The 22,811-nt window shown below is 41.7% G+C and overlaps 1 protein-coding gene across 1 annotated transcript in view; it reads left to right on the forward strand.

Moving 5' to 3' along the window:
* The window catches only part of pard3ba (par-3 family cell polarity regulator beta a), a 261,589-nt gene that overhangs the window by 118,304 nt on the left and 120,474 nt on the right, over positions 1 to 22,811 (forward strand). The window contains 2 exon segments of the mRNA XM_051942372.1: positions 563 to 672; positions 5,431 to 5,475. Of these exon segments, the coding sequence (XP_051798332.1) occupies positions 563 to 672; positions 5,431 to 5,475 (155 nt within the window).

Genomic DNA, 22,811 nt, shown 5'->3' on the forward strand with positions numbered 1-22,811 from the left:
TGTGCTGTTGTATGGAATTAAGACACGCACAAAGGTCTGAAAATTCACTTCAGAACTGAATTTCACTTTCACATTAGCGTGGGAATCTGGCTCTAAGGACTCATCGTCTCAGTCTTACAGCAACACATAATCTCTACAACACATCTCACTCCCAGTTGGTGTAGTCGCCTTAATCGCGATAATTTAGGTGTACTCAAGAAAATACTTTGGAAGCCTGTTATGAAACACTCTGTTAACGGCAAATCTGCAATGTGTGTGTGTGTGTACAGTGTCTTATTGATGCCAGAATCAGAATCTGGCATCAATATCCTCATTTCCCTGTAAGTTGAATGGAGACAGTACATGCTATTGTCTTACTGAATCGTGCCATCTGGATAGGAGGAAATTAAATGATCTGTTGTCTGTGCGAGTTTGTGACTTTCAAATTGTGTTTGCTCTTATGCGTGTGGGTGATCTAACAAACAAGTAGGCATTAAGAGACTTTCTCACCGCCGCCTGCTCAGACTCAGAGTCGACGCCGATCGATTGATGCTGAGTTGTGCCTGTTTTGTCTGTTTCGCAGCGAGTTTCATTCGCTGCCCCACACAGCTGAGGCTTTCTACGCAAACAGCCGACTCGCTAATGACAAGGACAACGTGCCTCGCAACAGGGCGTCCAAGAGCATGGACATGGGTAAGAACACACACACGTAAACACAGCCTTTCATCAAGGAAAGAATCTTTTGTTTTGACTCTCATCCGACAACAGTTGAACACATTTTTTTGGGGCAACACATACAAGCCATTTTGTAGTCCCAACCATCCCAAACCAGCCAAAAAAAGCCTAGTATAATCATGGAACCAGTCTGCAAACACACACACGGACAAGCCCAGCAGTGATCACATGCTTCTTATCAGTACCTTTCTTTGTTGTGATACGTACCCTTCTCCTATTATCCCCGGCCTAAGGGGATTTGACCTCCTGAACCCATAAACCCAGGGGCTTTCCAGCAAACTGGATGAACACGCCGACCGGTGTGTGTGTTTGTGTACATGTGTGTATTTTGTACTGCAAATGAAATGCGTGAGGTTTCCAGTCTCATGGCTTGCTGTGTGTAGAAGGCGAGAACGAAATGGCTGATTTCCTCGTATTAACCCGAGCTGACCCTTCCTTCCCTCCTCTCTTCTCCTAACTCCAATTTTTTTACCTTTCTTTTTGATACAGCTTTTGTTTCGTTCCCTCTCTCTGCTTTTATTCCCACGTCTCCCCTTCATCTGTGTTTATGTCTCTTTTTTTCCCCTTCAACTCTTTGTTTCTCGGCTGAAAGCAGACGAGTTCATTGCTCTCCGTCTCTTCCCTCCGTCTCTTCTTTCTTCTCCGACTCTCTCTGATTTCCAATCCCGGTTCATTAGGTTCAGTGGATTGGCTTTCTTCCTGCAGCACACGCCTCTGCCACCCAAGCTGATTGGCTTTCATTATGGACAAGGGTGGTCTGCACACGCCGCCGCACACACTCCCTGCTCTATCCCACCGAGGACCCACTCCAATACCCACCACTATCTGTCTCCCCTCTCTGGCTTCTATCTCCATCTCTGGCCATCCTCCATTTCAATCTGTTTTTTTTTTTTACTGTGTTATCACTGCAGTTCTATTCATCCCTTCCCTCTCCAGAGTGCTCAGAGCTGAAATAAGGTAGTTAGAGCTCTGCCTCTATATCTGTGTGTGTGTGTGTGTGTGCAAAGATGGCAGCAGCTCTGAACACATCCAAGACCTCAGATGCTGACCCCATCTAGACGGGCTGTATTTAAAGAGGCAAACGCATTTGGAGCTTTTTGGATCGTAGGTGACATTTTTTTTTGCTGTTTTCAGGCCTAAAATCAACATGGCCGCCTATAACCAAACACCACATGGCATTTTTACAGAAAGATTCTTCTAAATATTAGATATACAATTGAGCACAACTGAAATTGAAACGCGCCATAAATCCACATTTAGCTCACACAATGACTAAAACAAGACAGAAAGCAACAAAATTAAGACACAGAATGACAAAACCGAGACACAAAACAAACAAAAGTGAGACAGAAAACAACAAAACCGACACAAAAAATTACAAAAATGAGACAGAAAACGACACAATCGAGACACAAAATGACAAAAACAAGACAGAAAGCAACAAAATTAAGACACAGAATGACAAAAACGAGACGAAAAACGACAACACCGAGACACGAAACAACAAAACCGGTACACAAATGGACAAAAACTGAGACACAAAATTACAAAAACGAGACATGAAACAATAAAACTGAAACGGAAAGCGACAAAACCGAGACAAAAAATGACAAAAATGAGACAGAAAACGGCAAAATCGAGACACAAATTGACAAAAACAAGACAGAAAACGGCAAAATCGAGACACAAAATGACAAAAACGAGACAGAAAACAATAAAGTCGATACACAATTGACAAAAACGAGACAGAAAACTACAAAATCGACATGCAAAATAACAAAAATGAGACAGAAAACATTAAAGTTGATACACAATTGACAAAAACAAGACAGAAAACGACAAAATCGAGACAAAAAATGACAAAAATGAGACAGAAAACGACAAAATCGAGACAAAAAACGACAAAAATGAGACAGAAAACGACAAAATCGACATGCAAAATGACAAAAATAAGAAGAAAACGACAAAACTCAGAAACAAAACAACAAAAACGAGACAGAAAATGACAAAATGATACAAAAACAACAAAAACGAGACAAAGCCGATGTACAAAACATGGAGCATTTCATGTGATTTGGAATTAACACACTTCCTTGAGAGAGGGTTTTGAAAATTTCATATATTGCCAAAAAATACATATCTGTCACAATAATCTCAACCTTTGTTGACGTTTTAGTGATATCCAGTCATTTTTTATTAATAAATGATTGTTTGCTTAAAGAATAATTATGGAATTTATAAAGAAGACATTAGTTTTTTTTTACTTTTTATAAAAATGTATGCAAGATATATCCCATGGGCTTCAGAAGTCCAGTTATGTATTGACCCGTTTGCCTTTTTTTTTCCCTCATGAGAGCTTCTGTCTTTGTCTGCCTTTACGGTCACATGTATCTGAGCTTCAGCAGCACCAGAGAGCCGCTTAGCTTTTATTAAACACCACTTGACAGAGAGAGGTGAGCTGCTTTTATTGACCCTGGATGCCTGAGCAAATAGTCTGTTGACTCAGAGCTTTCCCACACACAGAAATCCTCCTGCCTCTGCTGCGATGAATAGTGGAGTCACTTGACTCGATTGCTGCCTCATATTCAGAATTTTCTGAGACTCACCAAAGTGGTGTCGGTTTGTTCGGATAGATCATAGCATTACGAAGCAGTTTTGTTCCACAAATGCTTCAAAGTGCCAGAAAGAAGCTCTCAAATATGAAAGGTAGAAGAATTTTTTTTGAAAAAAAAAGCTTTTGAATGAAACTTTTTCAAGCAAATCACTTCACAGTGAGTCTCTGCTACTCAGTTCTTTTCACTAATGCATTTATCAGTTAAAAAAAAAGAACAAAGAAATGGTCTGCTTTGGAAAATATCTGTATGGATTGGCTTTAAGATGTTTAAAGTGCATGGAAACATCAAACCTTTTAGGAGAATAGGCACCACTCCTTGCAGGCTGAGTGATTTTTGTGGGCAATGACTCAGATTAAATCCAGAGAAAAATAGTCATTTGACTAATCGACTGTGATTTAACTGAGACTTCTTTTACCAAAAGTTGTCCTGAAAGATCCATGAAAGCAGCCAAATCAGGAGTTTTATCTCCTTAGGGTCATTTTTGGTGACCCCAAAGACCTTTTAGGGAGATCTACAAAACGATGAGAATTGAGAGCAACTCCATTTTTGGACCAGTTATGTTAATTGAGGTTTCATTTATTCAAGCATAATAAACACATCCGTTCATCAAACAGTCAGAAACAGCTGGAGAATCCATAGATTTCTGTCACAAGAGGTAAAATGGACTGATTAGCTTTCTATAAGTGGGCTTACTTTTCCTGCTGCCCTGCATAGTCATACTCCAAAGGCCCATTTGTGTCAGAAAAAACTTGCAAAGTCATTTTCTTTTAATACAGCAGTCAGTCAGTGCTAAGTGTAACCACAATTTGATTCACTGTGCAGTTAAAGTCATTTTCTCCACAGCATCTGACACCTTGCAGTTGATGCTAACCACAACCGATTCAAATAAATGAACCAATTCACAAAAAAGTTATCTCGGGTAACTCTACAGCGTCAGATCAAGGCCTTATAGATGTTATAAGGTTGGCTTTAAGGTTTTATCTGAGTTTTTATTCTATAGAGAGAAACCCAACAAAACCAGTGATTCTCTTTGATCAAACACCTTGGCCATGTTGTGTTTTCTGTGAATACTTTGTAATAAAAGCCGACAAAAGTTGTGCCTTTCCTTTGTTGAACTGTTTGTGAGAGCTGGCATGGAGGAAGCGGCATCATGCCAGGTTGTAGAACAATCAGCTCATCAGTGTTCAGAATGTCATGTGCATCAGAAAAACAGTATCAAAGAGCAAACAGAGACAACTCCTAGTAATCCAAAACCATTCATCCTTTCAGAGGCCAAAAGGTTAACTCAGTAAAAGCATGATTTTAGACCAACTTGGCTGCTTGCCGTGCAGACTTTTATCCTTCCTGCACGGAAAAGGAAGCTTTTCATTGTCTGCCAGCATCACGTGTGTTGGAATATTCCTTTTTTTTCACCCTCCCAAACTTTAAAAATACTTATTTTATCTGTCACATGTGCAGAAGAAAGGCATTTCTGTGTCTTTGTCTCGGTTGCTACAGATGCGTCGTCGCCGCAGGGTTTTGATTTCCGCTTTGCTTTCACCGGTTGTGTGGTTTTTTTTTCTCTCTCCACGCTGCATCTGTCACCGATTTCTCTCCAATATTCTCCCTTACTCTCATTTTCTCTCTCCTTCACCCTCATCTGTCCGCCGGGAAAATTGACCTCATAAAAAATGAAAAGGATTATTTAAGAGAAATAGCAGCGTAATGAAAACCTATTATTGTGTCCCACGGTGCGCTGCCTGTGGTGGCCGCCGCCGCTGCAACGCAATTCCTAGTTAGATTAGCTGGTGGTGGTTGGCGGGGCTTTGTTTTCTTCTCCCTCCCTTTATTATTTCTCTCATTGTCTCATCTCGATGTGTTCTCATTTTCCCTCACAATCACAATATCTCTCTTTCCCTCTGCTTTTCTTATATTTCTGCTTCTTTTTCATTTCCTCTTTGGGTCCGTGTCATTTCGTCCCTCGCTTGTCCTCCTCCGTCGTCATTTTGAAGTCCAGTGTAGCCGTTTATGAGGCGACACGGAGCACCAGAACCACCTGCTTTGTGTTTCTGTATGGTTTGCGATCTTTAACGTGTGATTGTCGCTCTTTTTTTTGTTGCAGTGGCCGATGAGAGCAACGTGGGATCGCTGGCGGAGCAGAGGAATGGTGAGATGCAATCACATCCAGAAAACTCATTGCTGTTCTTTTTTATTCTTCCATCCACCGCTCTAACACACTCTTTCGCTGCCCTCGTTTTCTTGTTTGGTGTAACGGATCAACAAGTTCATCCACACAGAGAAACAAATCAACCCTGTGTGTGAAGAGTTTTTTTTCTTCCTGTGTTCTCTCTTTTTTCCTCCCCCTCCCTCCTTCCTTCCACTGCTCGGCTGACAAAGTTGAGTTGTGAAGCACTCGGTGTCGGAGCTCTTGCTGCTTTATGGCCACCCGGGTCAGCAGGCCCACGGTGTTCCATCCTCACTCAGCTGACAGCAGCCAGATCACATTACAACGGCTTCTGCTTCGCACATTTCTGAGCACTCAGTTCCGCCTGATTTTCTTTCAGAAAAATGTGTATAAAAATAACATAAAGCAGCAATTTCACTATTTTTTCATGGGATGACATTACACAGTGGTGGTTGAAAGTACTGTGTGCGTATGGTGTTTGCTCTAGTAGTCATTTTATACTTCAGATTGCAAGAATTCTGTCATCCAGACATGGGTCACTTTTTAGACCCTCCAGAAAAATGTGGGCTAAAATTCTTGATTCCGCGGGCTAAAATCCTTGATTCCGCGGGCTAAAATCCTTGATTCCACGGGCTAAAATCCTTGATTCCACGTGCTAAAATCCTTGATTCCGCGGGCTAAAATCCTTGATTCCGCGGGCTAAAATCCTTGATTCCACGGGCTAAAATCCTTGATTCCACGTGCTAAAATCCTTGATTCCGCGGGCTAAAATCCTTGATTCCACGTGCTAAAATCCTTGATTCCGCGTGCTGAAATCCTTGATTCCACGTTCTAAAATCCTTGATTCCGCGTGCTAAGATCCTTGATTCCATGTGCTAAAATCCTTAATTCCACGTGCTAAAATCCTTGATTCCGCGGGCTAAAATCCTTGATTCCGCATGCTGAAATCCTTGATTCCGTGGGCTAAAATCCGTGATTCCACGTGCTAAAATCCTTGATTCCGCATGCTGAAATCCTTAATTCCACGTGCTAAAATCCTTGATTCCGCGGGCTAAAATCCTTGATTCCGCATGCTAAAATCCTTGATTCCACGGGCTAAAATCCTTGATTCCGCGTGCTGAAATCCTTGATTCCGCGGGCTAAAATCCTTGATTCCATGTGCTAAAATCCTTGATTCCGCGTTCTAAAATCCTTGATTCCGCGTGCTAAAATCCTTGATTCCGCATGCTGAAATCCTTGATTCCACGTTCTAAAATCCTTAATTCCACGTTCTAAAATCCTTGATTCCGCGGGCTAAAATCCTTGATTATGCGAATAAATATGCGGGGTTTTTATGCCATTTTATGCGGGGAAATTGCGGAAAGTTGCAAAGTATGCGAATAGTTGTGAAATTATGCGGCCTTTTGGGAAATAATTGACCCCCGCATAATCAGCGGTATTTTGGTGATTAATGTGGTTTTTCTGGAGGGTCTAACTTTTATATCGGTGTATATTATAATTTTCCTCATGGCTTCATTTAAATACGCTCGTGGCAGTGATGGAGAGAGTCCCAGTACATGCAAGGCAAATCAGCTTTATTTGTGTAGCACATTTCATACACAGGGGACAACTCGGTGTGCTTCACATTAAAACATTAAAACAGGGTTCAAAATGTGAGAAAAAAAGTGGCGGCTTACAGTCTGGAAAGTGCAGTATTCTAGGTGGAAATGTTTAATGGAATATCTCCATAGGGGTACAGAGGAACATTTCCAGCAACCATCACTCCTGTGTTCTAATGCTACATTGTGTTAGCTAATTGGCTAATTGATGATTAGAAAACCCTTGTGCAGTTATGTTAGCACATGGATGGTGCTAATCGTGTGAGTTTTCGTGTAAAACATGGAATTGTCTGAGTGACCCCAAACTTTTGAACGACATAAATCATGAAATTACCGGTGCTGTTTTGTGTTGGTAAATGCATGCTACTCTTTGTTTTGGGTCACTCATATTGATCCTGCTTGCCGTTGATGATGTAGTTATTTAATAAACTCAAAGAAAAGACTCAAAGACCCACAAACTAAGCTTCAGCGCCTGTGAATGTTTAGTAAAAATCCGGTTTTGCATTCCTAATTGGTGAATCTAATCGATTTTACCTGTTGCATACTCTGTAATCATCACCATGGAGCTTTACACCCCCTGTCAAACGTTTTGAGACGGGTTCTTATTGATTTGAATGAGAAAGTGTCTCAAAACTTTTGACAGGGGGTGTATATCGATGGACAGTTTGATCCAAAAGCTTAACATACATGAAAAATGTTTTGTAGTTTCTGCAGGAAAATCTTACTCTCTCTCTAGTTGGGTTTCCATTACAGTTTTTCGCAAAATAAAAGCGATATTTCTAAAAATTTCGACAAAGTATATTTGCGCTTTGAACGTGTTTCCATTGAAGGTTGTTCTGGGCAGAAGCATCGTAACTCTCGTAAAATATCATCCTGCAAGATTTCACTGCAGGAAGATGGATGCCCAAAACCTGTTTCTATCTCCTTCTAACACTCTGAATTCCTCTGCTGTTTGCTGTCTAGTATGGCAGCGATGTTTTTCTCAAGAATAATGGCAAGAAAAGTCTCGGTCTCCTCTTCTGTCCACACGTACCGCGCCATGTTTACTCCGAGAGAACTGGTCATGTGACCAGGTACGTCACGTCCGGTGACGTATAATTGCGGAAAAAGTGTTTATATTGCGCTTTTGCGATATTTTTCAATATTAAAACGTCTAAAAAACCACCTCATGAGAGTGTAAAAACTTTATAGCGATATTTTAGTCCTTTTTCGAAATTCAAGTGTTTCCATTACCAGTTTTTATTGCGCCATTTACATTTTACACATATCTAAGGGTAATGGCAACCCAGCTTCTGTGATTGTTTTAGACCAATATTGGTGCTAAAATGGGGGAAAAGACTCCCTTAACTCTAGGTATATCTTGTATGTGCCTGCCTTTTCATTTATGGAACAACATTAGAAATAATATTGTGTCCTACACCACAAGATTGCTTTTTAATCTGAATATAGTGTTGATCTTTTGAGATAAAGGTTGCAGTAAGGGTGTGAAAAAAACAGAAGTTTAATCAGGGATGACTGACAACACCACAGATAAATCACTCGCAAAGTTATGAGAGCTTTTACGCATGAGCTCCAAGTTGTGTAGGAACACTTTGTGCCGCGATACGAGCAGATAGAACGAATTTCCTCCGAGTCAGATGAACTTCTCTAGCTGCCCATGCTGGAAAACTCTGTTCTCTGTGGCTTCAGCATGAATATAAATCAAACGTTGCTCACAGAGTTTCCATGCTCAGTTGACCGTTTCTAGCAGAAGTGGGGTTTTTTTAATAGCAGCTGTGTAGATATCTCATTTAGAACACCCGCTGTCTTGTAATATGACAACGCAAGCGAAGAAACTCGACCGGCGTTTCAGCTGTGATGTTGGACGACAGGCATAGCTTCCTCTCTGCCTCTTTTCCTTACCGCTGATCTCCTAAATTCACCTGCAGCAGCCGGCTCAGTCCTGCTGCCGGTGGAATACAGATGTCCGCCGCTGACCTCAAATCCCCCACACTCAGCATTCCCACAAGTGGCTCCACCTCCGCCCTCCTCCTCCTCTCCTGCTATGATTTTCCTGGCATCCCAAGATAAATAAAGCGATCCCTTTCTTCGCCGCAGCGTTCCTTTCTTCTTGTTTTTCCTTTTTCATCTCCTCCACAGCTGACGTCTCAGCTAATGCATATTGACGGGGCTTTTGCGTGTTTTTCATTTTTGCTGATGCGGTGTATTTGCCCAGCTTCCTGCTCCCTCCCCTCCTAAGTGGCCTCAGTGTTTCTTTATGGGCTTTGACATATTTCATTAGGCGGATGGTCTTAAGAGGCCTGCCCGGCTTCTTTAATCTGGCTAAAACCCTTTTTTTCCTCTCTGGCTGAAGCCGCTCTGAGGTGCGCTTCACTCCTCTCGCTCCATCTTTCTCTCTCTCACTTATTCAAGCTGTCCTGCTCTCCCTCTCTTTTTCCTTCCATCTCCATCTTAAATAGAGCTTTGAGTTTCATTCCTCTCCTCGCTTTCATCCTCGTGCTTCTTCCCAGCCGCTTCTCTCTTGATTATTCTCCCGCTCTTTGTCGCCAGGCTCATCCCCATTTTTAGCATCCTCTCAATCCCCAAACTTCATTCCTCTTTCTCCTCTTTCTCTCCGACATCCAATTCTCTCTTTATGAGCACTTTGATTCTCTTTCTCTCAACAGGCTGATCCTTTTTTAGTAACTCCAGCTCTGTAATCTTCACTTTTTCTCTGGCTCTCTCTCTCTTTCCCCTTTCTCCCCACTCAGCTGCTGCTGTATCTGTTCCAGCCTTATGTGATTATGGTGAACAAGCTCCAGTCGTGGAGTTTCTTGTAGCGAGTCAGAGCCGGCCAGCATCTCCCACTGTGTTTTGTAAGACTAAATTTGTGTATGTGAACACTCTGTGGACAGCCAGGGGAGTAGTGGACAGATATCCCTTCATCCATCCCTCCATTTCTCTCCCCTGGCCAGGGGTGTCAAACATGGGGCCCGTGGGCCAAAACCAGTCCTCTAGAGCAGTGGTCCCCAACCCCCAGTCCGCGGACCGGTACCGTGGGCCACACAGAAAGAATGCATAACTTACATTATTTCCGTATTATTTATTTTGTGATTCTGAACCATGTTTTATTTTTTTTAAATTAAAATTAATCCTCTCCGCCACATCTGTCTGTGACTCACTCTTGAGGCATGTCAAGATGCTTGCCTCGGTCTCATGTCTTACCTACATCTGCTACCTTCTTAACCTTTAAGCTTCAGTCAATTCCAGCCATTTTCAGTACAAAAAATCGCTAATATTCTATTTGTAAATAAAAATATGACGAGAGATACAGGGAATATTGGACGCGCATTGTGAGGTGCATTTCCTTGAAAACGACTCATTCGTGGAGTATATACCGACTTCAAGACATGTTTTGGACAAAATAGTTTACTGGCTTGTTTCGTCTGGATGTCCAAGGTTGGATTATGGCCGTTTTTTGTGGAATATTTTCATCTGTGTGTAATAATGAACCCGGAAATGCGAGTCGCGCTGTGTGCGTTGAAGCCGTGTATAGAGAACGGATGGATGGATATTCGTTGTTTGTCAGACAAATGTGTTTTTCTCACCCGCTGTGGTAATCGCATCTGAAAGTGGTTTATACCGGCGGATTCAGGAGAATCTAAGCTTTCCATCGGCATATAGTGTTTGTATAATCGTGTTTGCAGTGTCGGTCAATTAAGCGAAATACTTTAGTGCATCTCAAAGTGTACCGCGGGCGTGACACTGAAGCGCAAAGGGTGAAAGGGGTTAGGGCTAAGCTAGCAAAATGAACAAAAAACAAAGGTCTTTGGAAAGTTTCTTTGCGCAGGGTAAAAGAGCCAGTGAGGACACAGAAGAACAGCCTACGACTTCAAAGAAAAGCAGAGCTGCTTTTAACAGACAACACCAGGAATCCTACTTGAAATATGGATTGATTGCAACAGGTTGTTCTCACGCACCGACCCCGCTCTGCATAATATGCGGCGACCGGCTCTCTAATGAGGCAGTGAAGCCTTCAAAACTGTTTCGCCACTTGAAGACCAAGCATTCTGCATTAAAAGACGAGCCTTTGGAGCATTTTGAAAGAAGAAAACGTGAACAAGAAGGACAGAAGCAATTACTGAGGACCACCACATCAACAAAGTCGAGCACGTTGATAGCATCGTTCTTGGTGGCTAACCGTACTGCTAAGGCTAAGAAGCCATTCACTATTGGTGAAGAATTGATCCTTCCTGCTACTAAAGACATTTGCCGTGCAATTCTAGGAGAGGCTGCGGTTAAAAAGACACCACAGGTGCCTCTTTCGGCTAGCACCATTACTCGGCGCATTGGGGAAATAGCAGAGGACATTGAGACACAGTTGTTGGAGAGGATTAATACATCACCGTGGTACACTCCAGGTCGACGAGTTAACAGATATGATGTTGGCGCGATGTCACAAGGAGGCTGCTAATAAAGTTGCATACACAGTGGATTCACGTTAATTATTATGTTTAGAAAATACCAGTTTTTATGCCGGTCGTATCATTTTATTTTGTTGTATTTATCCGCCACACCTTAAAAGCCGCTCCGTGAAAACATTGTCTGACATTAAACCGATCCCTGGCACAAAAAAGGTTGGGGGCCGCTGCTGTAGAGGGTCCAATCCGTCCCTCAAAGTGTAAAAACTATAGAGAAGATATTAACTGCAAATTTTAAATGTGTAAAATTATAAATGTAAGATAATTTCAAGACAATGACAAGTTGTTTTGATCATGAATGAAAACACTAGCTTGTTCTTTTGTCGTTTTGTGTCTCATTTTTGTCATATTGTGTCTTTTTTGGCTTTTTTTGTCTGACTTTTGTCGTTTGTCTCCTGTGTTTTTGTAGTTTTTTTTTCTTGTTTTTGTCTTTTTGTGTTTCCTTTTTGTCTTGCTTGTGTTTTTAGTGTTATTTTTGTCACTCTGTGGTTTTTTTGTCTCACTTTTGTCAATTTATGTCATGTTGTTTCTCAGTTTTGTCCATTTTTATGATACTTTGTAACTTTTTGTCTAATTTCTTGTCTCATTTTGTTTTGTTTCGTGTCATTTGTTTCATTTGTTGTCATTTTGCTTCTCATTTTTGTTGGTTTGTGTCTCATTTTTGTCATATTGTGTCTTGTTTTTTTGGCTTTTTTTGTCTGACTTTTGTCATTTGTTGCGTGTTTTTGTAGTTTTGTTTCTTGTTTTTGTCTTTTTGTGTTGTGTTTTTAGGGTTATTTTTTGTCATTTTGTGGGGTTTTTTGTCTCCCTCTTTTGTCATTTTTTTGTCATTTTGTTTCTCAGTTTTGTCCATTTTTATGATACTTTGTAACTTTTTGTCTAATTTCTTGTCTCTTTTATGTTTTGTTTCGTCTCATTTGTTTCATTTGTTGTCATTTTGTTTCTCATTTTTGTCGGTTTGTGTCTAATTTTTGTCATATTGTGTCTTGTTTTTTTGGCTTTTTTGTCTGACTTTTGTCATTTGTTGCGTGTTTTTGTAGTTTTTTTTCTTGTTTTTGTCTTTTTGTGTTTCCTTTTTGTCTCGCTTGTGTTTTTTGCCTTATTTTTGTCATTTTGTGTTTTTTTTTCTCATTTTAGTCTATTTTTTTGTAATTTTGTTTCTCGGTTTTGTCCATTTTTGTAAAACTTTGTAACTTTTTGTTTAATTTCTTGTCTCTTTTTTGTTTAGTTTCGTTTAATTTGTTGTCATTTTGTTTCTCATTTTTGTCATTTTGTGTCTCATTTTAAATATTATATCATTCAATTTCAGATTCCTGTGACAAAGTTGTGCATCTTTGTAGACGCTCTGTCAGCTGTGATGTGTAAATGATAATCTGAGGCATGATGTTGTTGAAATTGAGATTATTTTTCTTCAGAAATTTCAGGTTGTTCATGATGTTTTGTTAAAAGATAATTCCTGAAATGCAAACATTTTCAGAACATACTTTTTTTGCACTAAAACAAAGGAAAAGTTTAGAGTTGTGTTTTTTCCTGTTTTTACTGATCTGGTCCACTTAAGATGAAATTGGGCTGAGACGAGTTTGACACCCCTGTCCATATCTACCCTCTTTTATCACACCTGGGAGCTTATCCAAACACGCTGTATGCACACAGACACAAGAACTGAGCAACGCTGCATCTGAATCTGCTGCTTCTTGTGGTTTTGCTTCACTTCTGTGTTTTCTCGTGATCATTTGAGGAAAGCGTGTCGACTCGCCGGTTGCTGTCTGAACTTGAAATGCTGACTAGCTAGCAGCTAACCCTGCAGCAGTGCCACCGGTGCCATCACCCTGCGTGCCTATTAGTCCCCGTCGTTTCTCCTCTGCACATTTTAATTTAAAAGCTGCCAGCATCCCGCCAGCGCTGAAGCCCCGGCTTTGTTTTCACTCTCTTTGTTTTGGTCGTTGCATAACTCTGCGTCTCGCCTTTCCTCGCTTCGTCTCCCTCTCTTCCGTTCCCCCTCCATCTCTCGCCTCTTTGCATCCAATGCGTTGTTGATTCGAGTTGAAAGTCACCACGTTGTACCAGTTTGAAATGGCTGATCATTCTGGTATTGCTCGACTTGTAAAGATCAGTTCTGCTTATTTGGATAGGCGATGATGTGGTTTTTCCCTTGTCTTGTGTCTTTTATGTTTCTTCTTTGGAGCAGTCTGGCTTCAGTTTTAAAGCTGTTAGTAAGGTTTCCTAAACTGACCCAGCATTTACAAAGTATTAGATGTCTTGGCAACCAGGTGTGAACTAAAAAATGGAGGAAAATGGTGTGAAAAGAGGCTCTTTTTAACTGTGGCAGCTCATTAAGTGGAGTAGCGTCAGCCTGCTGCCAGTGTTTCCTCCTTTCTCTTTGGGTCTTTTGGGGTCAGCTGCATTTTGCTTCTGGTCTAATTGCCCTCCATTCTTGGGTCATATGCGTCAGGTAGGTTTTCCATGGGTGAGTTTCATCCTTAGCGACAAAGACCACTAATTTAGGAGGCCCGCTTTCTCAAAAATGACATCCCCATACAGCTAAAGTGCATTCGTGTTGAAAGAAATGTTGAAAGGAAAGACTGTGATGTTGCAGCAAAGTCTGTGTAAGGTGATAGAAGGGGAGGATGCTGCTTTAATCCAGGAGTCCAGTGGTGCATGTCATGTTGGGACCTTTATTCTTCAACTCAAGTTTTGTTCAGTTTTGCTTTTCATTTGTTGCTTCGTTAAGTTTTGGCCTGATAAACCGTGTGGTTAGGTTTAGGAAAGCTGCATGAGTTGGGTAAAATTTTATGTGGAAAATAACAGATTACTAAGTTACCCATCACAGCGCCACCTCTCCAGGAAGTGTGTTAATTCCAGATCACATGACCTGCTCCACATGATGTCATTTCCTCCTGAAGAAAAGACTGGCTTTAAAAAATGTCAACTATGATACCTGTCAACTATGTTACAAAAAGTAACACAGTTGTATGTATGTACAGAATATGTAAAGACTCAAAGCGACTAGAAAGCATTATAGCAATGACACGCATCCACAAGGGAGTATGATCAAAGCTGAACTCCTGGCTAATCCAGAAATGAGCAGCGTGTGAGTGGATGGGACTCGCCCGTCACTCAAATGACTAATTAGGCACAATTTTAAGTGACATTAAACTTAAGACAATTAAATCAGCTGTCATGAACGAGAAAATTAACTCTACAGACCAGAACTGTTCTTTGTCTGAGGCAGTAAACATGTTTCTATCTGCTGTAAAGTTGAGCGTTTTAACGTGGGGGTCAATAGGTCAGTTGCTGTGTCTTCTACGTTAGCTTCAAATTTTATCCTTGCAGATAAAAAACTTCTCAAGTATATCATTTAGCTGGTGCGTGCTTGTGCATGCCTCTGAATTTATGCGCCCTGCAGTCCCCCCGTCACTGCAAAGCCATTTTTACCGTCCACGCATTTACAAATGTCCTGCTCTTCACAATTCCCGCCAACTCTCATCCATACCCTGCCATCCTGCTGTAATCCAGCAGAGGTATGCAGTAATTATGAAATGGCCTTTTAAGTCCCCTCCAGTTATTAAAGCCATTCATCTAGGTGAAGGCTAAACACAAACAGCCCATATGTCCCGTTCTCTCATACATCCAAGCAGCTAAACACGATTACTGCCAGAGCAACGCCTCAGTCCAGCTCCGTCCTCTGCCTCTGATGGAGCCCAGTGCATTCAGCTCGTGATGGAGAGAAGCTTAATGATGGACCAGGCCTGTGATTGGAGTAGAGTTTTGATTGGCCATGACATGAATTAGCTTTTAGTGCCTACACAGTTGTATGAAGTAATTTAGTTTGAAGTCAGATTGGAATGTAATTATTGTGCCACAACTTTACCCTTTTTTAAAAGGATGTAGCAGTGGAATCATTTATGATTATGTTCTGACTGTTTGTACAACTGATATTACATATTTTTGACCCATTGGGTTTGATTTATATCTTCAGTAACAGACTACCACATCGCTGGTTTAGTTTTTATCCTATGTTGTGTTAAGAAATGTGTCATTTTCAAGCATTATTTTTCAAATCAGACGTACTCCAAATACCACGGTGCTATTTAAACTCCAGCTCCCTGAAATGTCATCATAGGTTTGCTCCACTAAAGACTTTAAAGCCCCATATTCAGTGCATTTAATCCAAGCAATGAAGATTACAGTAGTTTAATGAGAGACTTTTCTGTGCTCGGTCCATTTCTTTGTGCCGTTTAAATACCTTAAACCCATGCATAAACATTTATTGAGATGGGATTGTGAAAAGCCATTGTAATTTGAGAACTTTTATCCTTTATTGAAACCTTTCCATCCCTTGTAACTCTGCGCTTCATGCCTCCGTTGGATTAAATTCACTAGCCTTTATTGAGCGGGGCCACACCGACATCCTGCTTTCTTTTACAGTTGTGTGGACTTTATGTGTGTCCGCATGTAGCGTGCGTGTTTATAGCAGGAGGGCAGGTCAGGGCCTGTTTTACCGGTCTCCAGAACAACGGCTTCGGGTTTTATTGGCCGATCCTGAGATTGGGTGCGAGATTGAAAAGTGTGTGCGGATCTGCGTGTCACATGTGTGTTCCTGTAAGCGTGTGGCAGGTTTAAGGAACCGTGTCCAGGAGCTGCACTGTTGACTAAAATGTCTCCTTGGCAACTCGGCGCCACCAGGCAGTCACACACAGACTTAACCACCACCGCCACCCCCAGCAGTTTTAATGGAGGGGGGGCGCTTTCTTGTAACCGTGGCAACCTTTTCCCAGTCTACTACAAAGCTGCTTTCTGTGGAGCACAGTGGAGTCCAGCTGATAGGCAAGTGTTAGTCAGAATTGTTAGGATGTTTTAAAGGATGTGGGTTTTCTTGCTTCTGCGTTGGTGCCAGAACAGCAACATCAGCTTTACAACCAATAAGGGAAGATCCAGCTTAATGATTGTGTGTCAGCTACCATGCAGATTAGATAATTTAAAGTGAATAACATTGATTATCTCATTAGAGCAGCACTTGTCTATGGGGGGGATTTATTAGGCAGCGAGTGAACAGTCACGTCTTGAAGTTGATTTGCTGGAAGCAGGAAAGCAGCGTTTGGATGTGAGCGACTTTGACAAGGGAAAAACTGCGATGACTAGACGACTGTCAGAGCATCTCCAAAGTGACAGGTGGTATACAGTGGTTCATATTTAACAAAGGTGGTTTAAGAAGGGACAACATTGACACCCGAGGTTTAAGAAAAGACTTCCCAAAGAAGAGCTGCTTTCTACAAGTTGCTCAAACCTTAACCCTTCATTGGACAAGTGATCATATTTGGTATCTTCTGCCTCTCGGGGGGGGGTTGAGAAGCATGTGGTTTTCACCCCCAGCCAATCGGCGAAGATCACACTGCGTTACATCACACTACATGGTGGCATTTGACCAATCAGCAGAGGCCTGGACGTATCAAACTTTCTCTTTTCTCCAAAGTTGGAAAAAGACGGACTTGCGGCTCGGTCCTCTTCCATATTTGCAGTCGAAACGTCAAAACTAACCATGTTTAGTTGACGAAATTCACACATTTTACAGTTGAGTAGTTGTGCTAAGTGATGACATATACATTTCTTGGCATGTTTTTTTTTTTTTTTAACCACCAATGGATAAGGAACCATATATGGTAACTTCATTGACGTTGAATTTCAACATTAAAATTTAAAATTTTGAAAAAGTCCCAAAAGTAAACTTGAAGTTTTACCAAACTTGGACCGCCCGGCAAGGTCACGGCAACCACATTTACAAAGATGACCCCTGTGACCTTGAGAATTAGGTCAAGGTCACCAAATTCGAACTTGACCTGTATCTTATTATGGTACACCTGTGTGCCAAATATGGTGAGGCTACAGCAATATTTCATGGAGGTATCGCACGGAAACCAAAGTGTTACAGACAAACAAGCAACCAACCAACCAAGACCATGCAGCTCAAAACAATACCTCCCGGAAAACGATGTTTTCCCGGGCGGTAAAAAGTCTTCCAATAACGATCTAGGATTGAGGTATTTCAATGAGTGCCCTTTAAAGGGTTTTAGTGCTGGTATAATCACTTTTTTTTTTTTTTAACATGTTGTTCATGTACTGGGCTATTTACTTTGGGAGAAGATGGTAGCAAGATAGGGAGAAGGGAAGCCAACCATGTAAACCCCTTCATGGCAGCATTATTCCCTGATGGCATCTCCCAGCAGGATAATGCTTCCTGAAAAACTTCATGAAGTTCCACCCAATAATGTACCGGACTTAAAGGATCTGCTGCTAATGTCTTAACTAAGTTTCTCACTCTGCAATCTGCTGCGAAGTCTGTACTGTAAGCATTTACAAATTATTGGTCATGACCTCAAAAAAGACTCCTTCCTGTGTCCATACAAGCAAAATAAAAAAAAGAAAGATGTTTTGATATTGATTTGACCCCCATGACACAGAAGTTTACAGCTAGTTATATCAGTATGCCACAGTTCCAAGTGTGCGACACTCACTTTTAAAGTGTCACTTTTTAAAGTACAAAGCAGCATCATGAAGCAGCGTTAGTCCTTGCAGGGCCTGTCAGAGCAGCACGACCCCGAGGCTACGTTCCAGGCAAAGACTTCACTGCTGTCTGCTCAGCACCGACACGACAGCACTCGCTACTCACAATATACACATCACACCAGGATGTTTGTGTGTATTCAGGTGGATATTAGCATGTACAGGTGTGCTAGTACCTACAGTATGCATGCAGGTGTGGGGGTTCTGAAAGGATGCTCGTGTGTCGGTGGATCCTTTCCACTGTTTGTGTTCAGTGTGGCACCATTTACACTGGTAATTGGCAGGTTCTTTGTTTTCAGTAACATTTTTCCTTTCAGGAAGTTGTTTTTGCGTCACATTTCCAAGAAGCCACTCGTTAATCCAAAGCTGAATAAGCACTGTTTTATCGTAAACATCGTTAGCCCAGTCAACCGCTGCTAAAAGTTTTCTTCTCACACTATCATTGATTCAACTGGGAAATGCTGGAACATCTTGGATTGAGGAGCTTTTCGAGAAGAAGCAAAGTCTGCAATCTAAATCACAATTGAACCCATAGAATTTGTTGAGCTGTCACTGTGACTCAAAACTAAAGCCCCAATTAACCAATCTCTGTATCCCATCTTCACTCTGAATTTAAGCTGAAAGTCCTAACTGGAATTGGTGATTTCTATCTGTGTTGCTTCGACACTTCTTTCTAGACGTTGGTCCACAAAATTGAAATTGGCTTCTTTTTAGTTTTGCCACCACATGAATTTCCAAACAATAACAGGAAGTCCATGTTGACCTCTGACACTGTATCTTTCTGTGTAAGTGTATCAAAACTGATCACTTCACCATCCTTCATGAACTTGCTTAAAGTTGTTGTCCCTTTAGAGGTCCAAAATTTGACTCATGAGTCCAGTTTTTTTGGTGGAAAGTCAGAATCAAAAGCACAATACCTCATATTAACACATCAGTCAGTGGGCTAATAAGACAAGGGTTCTCTGCACATCTTCTAGCAACATGCAACTAAATCAGCTACTTCCCAAGGACATCAAACTTGCAGAAGAAAATAGAAAGACTGAGGCGCATAGATTGATTCACAGCCTTTAATTGTGCAAATAGGCTAATGCTTCAGGAAGACGGCTATAGTCAAAGTAAACCAAGTGGCCATTAAGACAAACTACTACAACTCTGGTTCTCACAGATTAGTCAGCAGTGGGCATGGAGGAGCTACTGAGAGGTTTAACTTGCTGCAGATGCAACAACCAGTTTGGTTTGTTTTTGCTGCTGAAATGGAAACCCGAGCTGAAATGAAATAAAATGAATTGTCAGAGTCTTCCCAGTTCCTGCTGATAAAAAATGAAATGAGCTGTTGGGACTCTAATGAGAATAAACACAATGCTGGGGAGATGCTTTGTCCAGTGCTGCTGGAGTGTAAGTACGCAAATTATGAGGCATCAGCTGCTGATGAAGCCTCTTTAGCTTCACCCAGCAGACTTTCCTGTAATTGGATGTTTGCTCCCGACACGCACCTTGGAGTTGTACTTTTCTTCCAACTTTTCGATAAACACACTATTGCACCTTAGAGCTTTTACGAAACAACGCGGCTATGCAGCTTTTTTTCCTGATGATTTATCTGAGAGTTTTATGTCCAAGCCTTTGAATTGCTGAACCATCATCTAACATTAGAGCTGAAGGAAAAGTTTCTTCTGAAAGTTGCTAACAACATGAGATCAAAGTAGCATAACGGAGGGTAAAAAAACGTGACATTCTTGCTTGATCTTGGATGGAGGGAGCATTGCAGCTGTGAAGGGCATCGCCCATCATCCCGGCCTTTTTGGCTGTTAGGCTGTTTGTCAAATATGTGCACCAGCTTGAATCAGTGGCAATCAGGCAGACATGATGCGAATGGATCCGTGAGAGCATCTGCTGGCACAGCGGGCAGCGATATGTGATAAACGCTGATTTCACCCTCCATTGGATCGAGCTGGCGATGATAGCCACCTCTCTGCCGCTCATCCATCCTATTAAACCCTCATTATTCATTTACCTCCAGCCTCTACCGCCTGACATGCATGGAATGAGTGCACTGCCAGCTCCGCACACAAACACACTCCAGCAAAAGAAAAAAAAAGGTGAATTGTGCTCATATTTCAAGGACACACACCGCTATCTCACACAGGCAGTATCATGACTTTCATTTTTTATTTTATTTTTTTCCCGCTTGGAACAAAATTCTCACATTTTGTAGTAAATACACATGCGCCCACGCACTCAGACACACACAGCTTCTCTGTATAGAGCAGCAGTGCATTGGCAAGGAGCTTAATTCTATCAGGCTGCGAGCTGGACAGCCGTAATTACATTTGTGACACAAATCCTGCCTCTCAAATTGAGCGTTTTATTCCTGAGCGCTCCCCCCTCTCTATTTATAACCCCTTATTCCCCATAAATCCCACTTCCTCTCAGAAAGTCAATTTAGGACTTAAAAGGCAGCAACGCTCCGCTTACTTTTCCTCCTCCTTCGACTCTATCTCCGCTTCAGTTTCACTTGCCCCTTTTTTTCCCCGCTCTACTTTGGAGCTTTGAAGCCTCTGAAATGACAAAAAATATGTCTTAAGCAGTGAGTGCCATGATGCGGGAAAGTCATCCCTACAGAAAAGTTTCAAAATGAGAAAACGCTGCCTGGAATCTGTCTGCAACTTCTTTGAAGAGTGCTTGTCACTGCTTCATTGTGATACACAACTGGGATGGGTTCGCTGCTGTTCTGTGTAGAAACTGTTTTTTTTTCTTCTCCCTCCTTGGTCACCTGTCCTTCTCCTCCAGCCTGAATGTCAAGTCTCCTTTGACAGCAGCTTATTCTGCATGACATTTACTCTCCTTCCTCCTTTTGTCTCATCTGTTTCTTCTTTCTTGCAGCTCTGTTTCTCCTCAACTCTCCCCTGCCTTCTCCAGCCTTTTCCTGGCGCCTCCTCCCTCTGCTCTCCAATCCCCTGCTGAATCAGCCGTGGCCTTCATCGCGTTCCCGCTCCTCCATCTCCTCTTCCTTCCTCTCTCAAGTTGGAGGCCATACCTGAGTATAGTATGACGGCAGTTCATTTATTCCCGGTCTCTCTTGCGTGCTGCTCCTAACCTGTCGATGTACCACTCCACCTCATTCATCATTCAAACCATTTTTTTCACGCTCTCTTTACTTCTCTCTCTACATTTCATCTTCATGGCTTCATTCTTCAGAATTTTTATATTTCGGAGCTTCATTCCTTAAAGCTATTTGTATTAAAGACAAAAGCTCATATCCAAACCTTCTGAGATGTCAGGTCTTAACATATCAGTAGGTTTAATGTAGTCTCTGTAAATGTGAAGGGAAGTTTAAATATGTCTATTTTTCTCATGTACAGGAAGTTCTGAGACGGTGCAGAAAAAGTAAAAACTATATTGGGATTATAAGTTAACTGCTATCCACTTCAGAGTAGTGTGTGCAGCAGTACACTGCTCCCAGTGCTCCTGCAACACTTGGAAAACTTTCTAGAAGTCCCATTTTGACCATTTGCAGATGTGCATTTACAGTTTCTTCAATCTTTGTTCATGGGGGTATCCGAATATTAATTTTGAGATCCGAATACTCAGATTTTACCCCCGCTGCCACAGAGTAGCTGCTTTACTGTCATGAAGTAATGGTATTTCTCCGTCTTGTGGACTGCAGTGACCTCTGGGGTCAGCGTTGCTTTTGATTGGCCAGTTGACCCACTCTGACGTCACGCTTCACTTCGTCTGTTTGTAAACAGAAGACAAAATGCCGAAGACAGAGATATCCATGCTAATGCTAATGCTGTTGGACTCCAACGTTGAACACCTTGAGGAGAAAGATCAAAGCGCCACACCAGAGATGGAGCAGTATTTGGTGGAGTCCAATCTGGTCCACTTGGATGGTGGAAACAAAACTGTGGCCACTCTTTTGCACTACCTGTCTTATTTAAATATTGTATATCTCCATGAGACGGACAAGCCAAATATTCGGATATTTGTCATTAATTGGGTCCAAATATCCGGAGCTAAGAAATTGCTATTCAGACCAGCCCTAGTCTAGCCTCATCACTGGTGGAAAAAGATTCTACAGCTATGACCCAGAGGCCAAATAGCTAATTTTATTAGCAGAACCTGCAGCCTACAAGACTGAACAAGGCACCAGGATCATTGTTTGTTAATGGGGTTTTATGAGGTGAATCCAAAGCCTGTAGTCAGACTGGATGCAGAGCTCACAGGGAGTGTTCCAAACCCGACAGTTTTTGCTTTTTATTGGTGCAGTCTTGTAACTTCCTGATCGCACTTTGTTCCATTCCGGTACAATCCAGATCAGATTGGCCTCTATCCTTAGTTTTCTTCCACCTTCACTCCTGCCTTAAATAAACATAATTTGCCTCGATGTCCTACAATGTTCATTATGACTTCATAACTTCTATTTATGCCATTCAATGCTTCAGATTTTTGTTGATTTCAAGGTATAAACGCTGACAAGATGAAAGAATTACATGAAATTCAGCTTCTTTGTACAGTATAAAGCAATTCAGTGGCAAAAAAGCTGAACAAAGCAGAATAAACAAGACAAGGGATGACAGCCAAGCACTTGTAGGTACAATAATGCTCTTGGTTAGTCATGTCATTGAGTGGGATAAAAAACATCACATCAGTCATTAGTATTGTTTTTTAGATGCTGCTGTTTACAGAAGTCCCTCAAGGT

The sequence above is a fragment of the Acanthochromis polyacanthus genome, chromosome 22, assembly GCF_021347895.1.
Source record: "Acanthochromis polyacanthus isolate Apoly-LR-REF ecotype Palm Island chromosome 22, KAUST_Apoly_ChrSc, whole genome shotgun sequence".
Taxonomy (NCBI): Eukaryota; Metazoa; Chordata; class Actinopteri; family Pomacentridae; genus Acanthochromis; species Acanthochromis polyacanthus.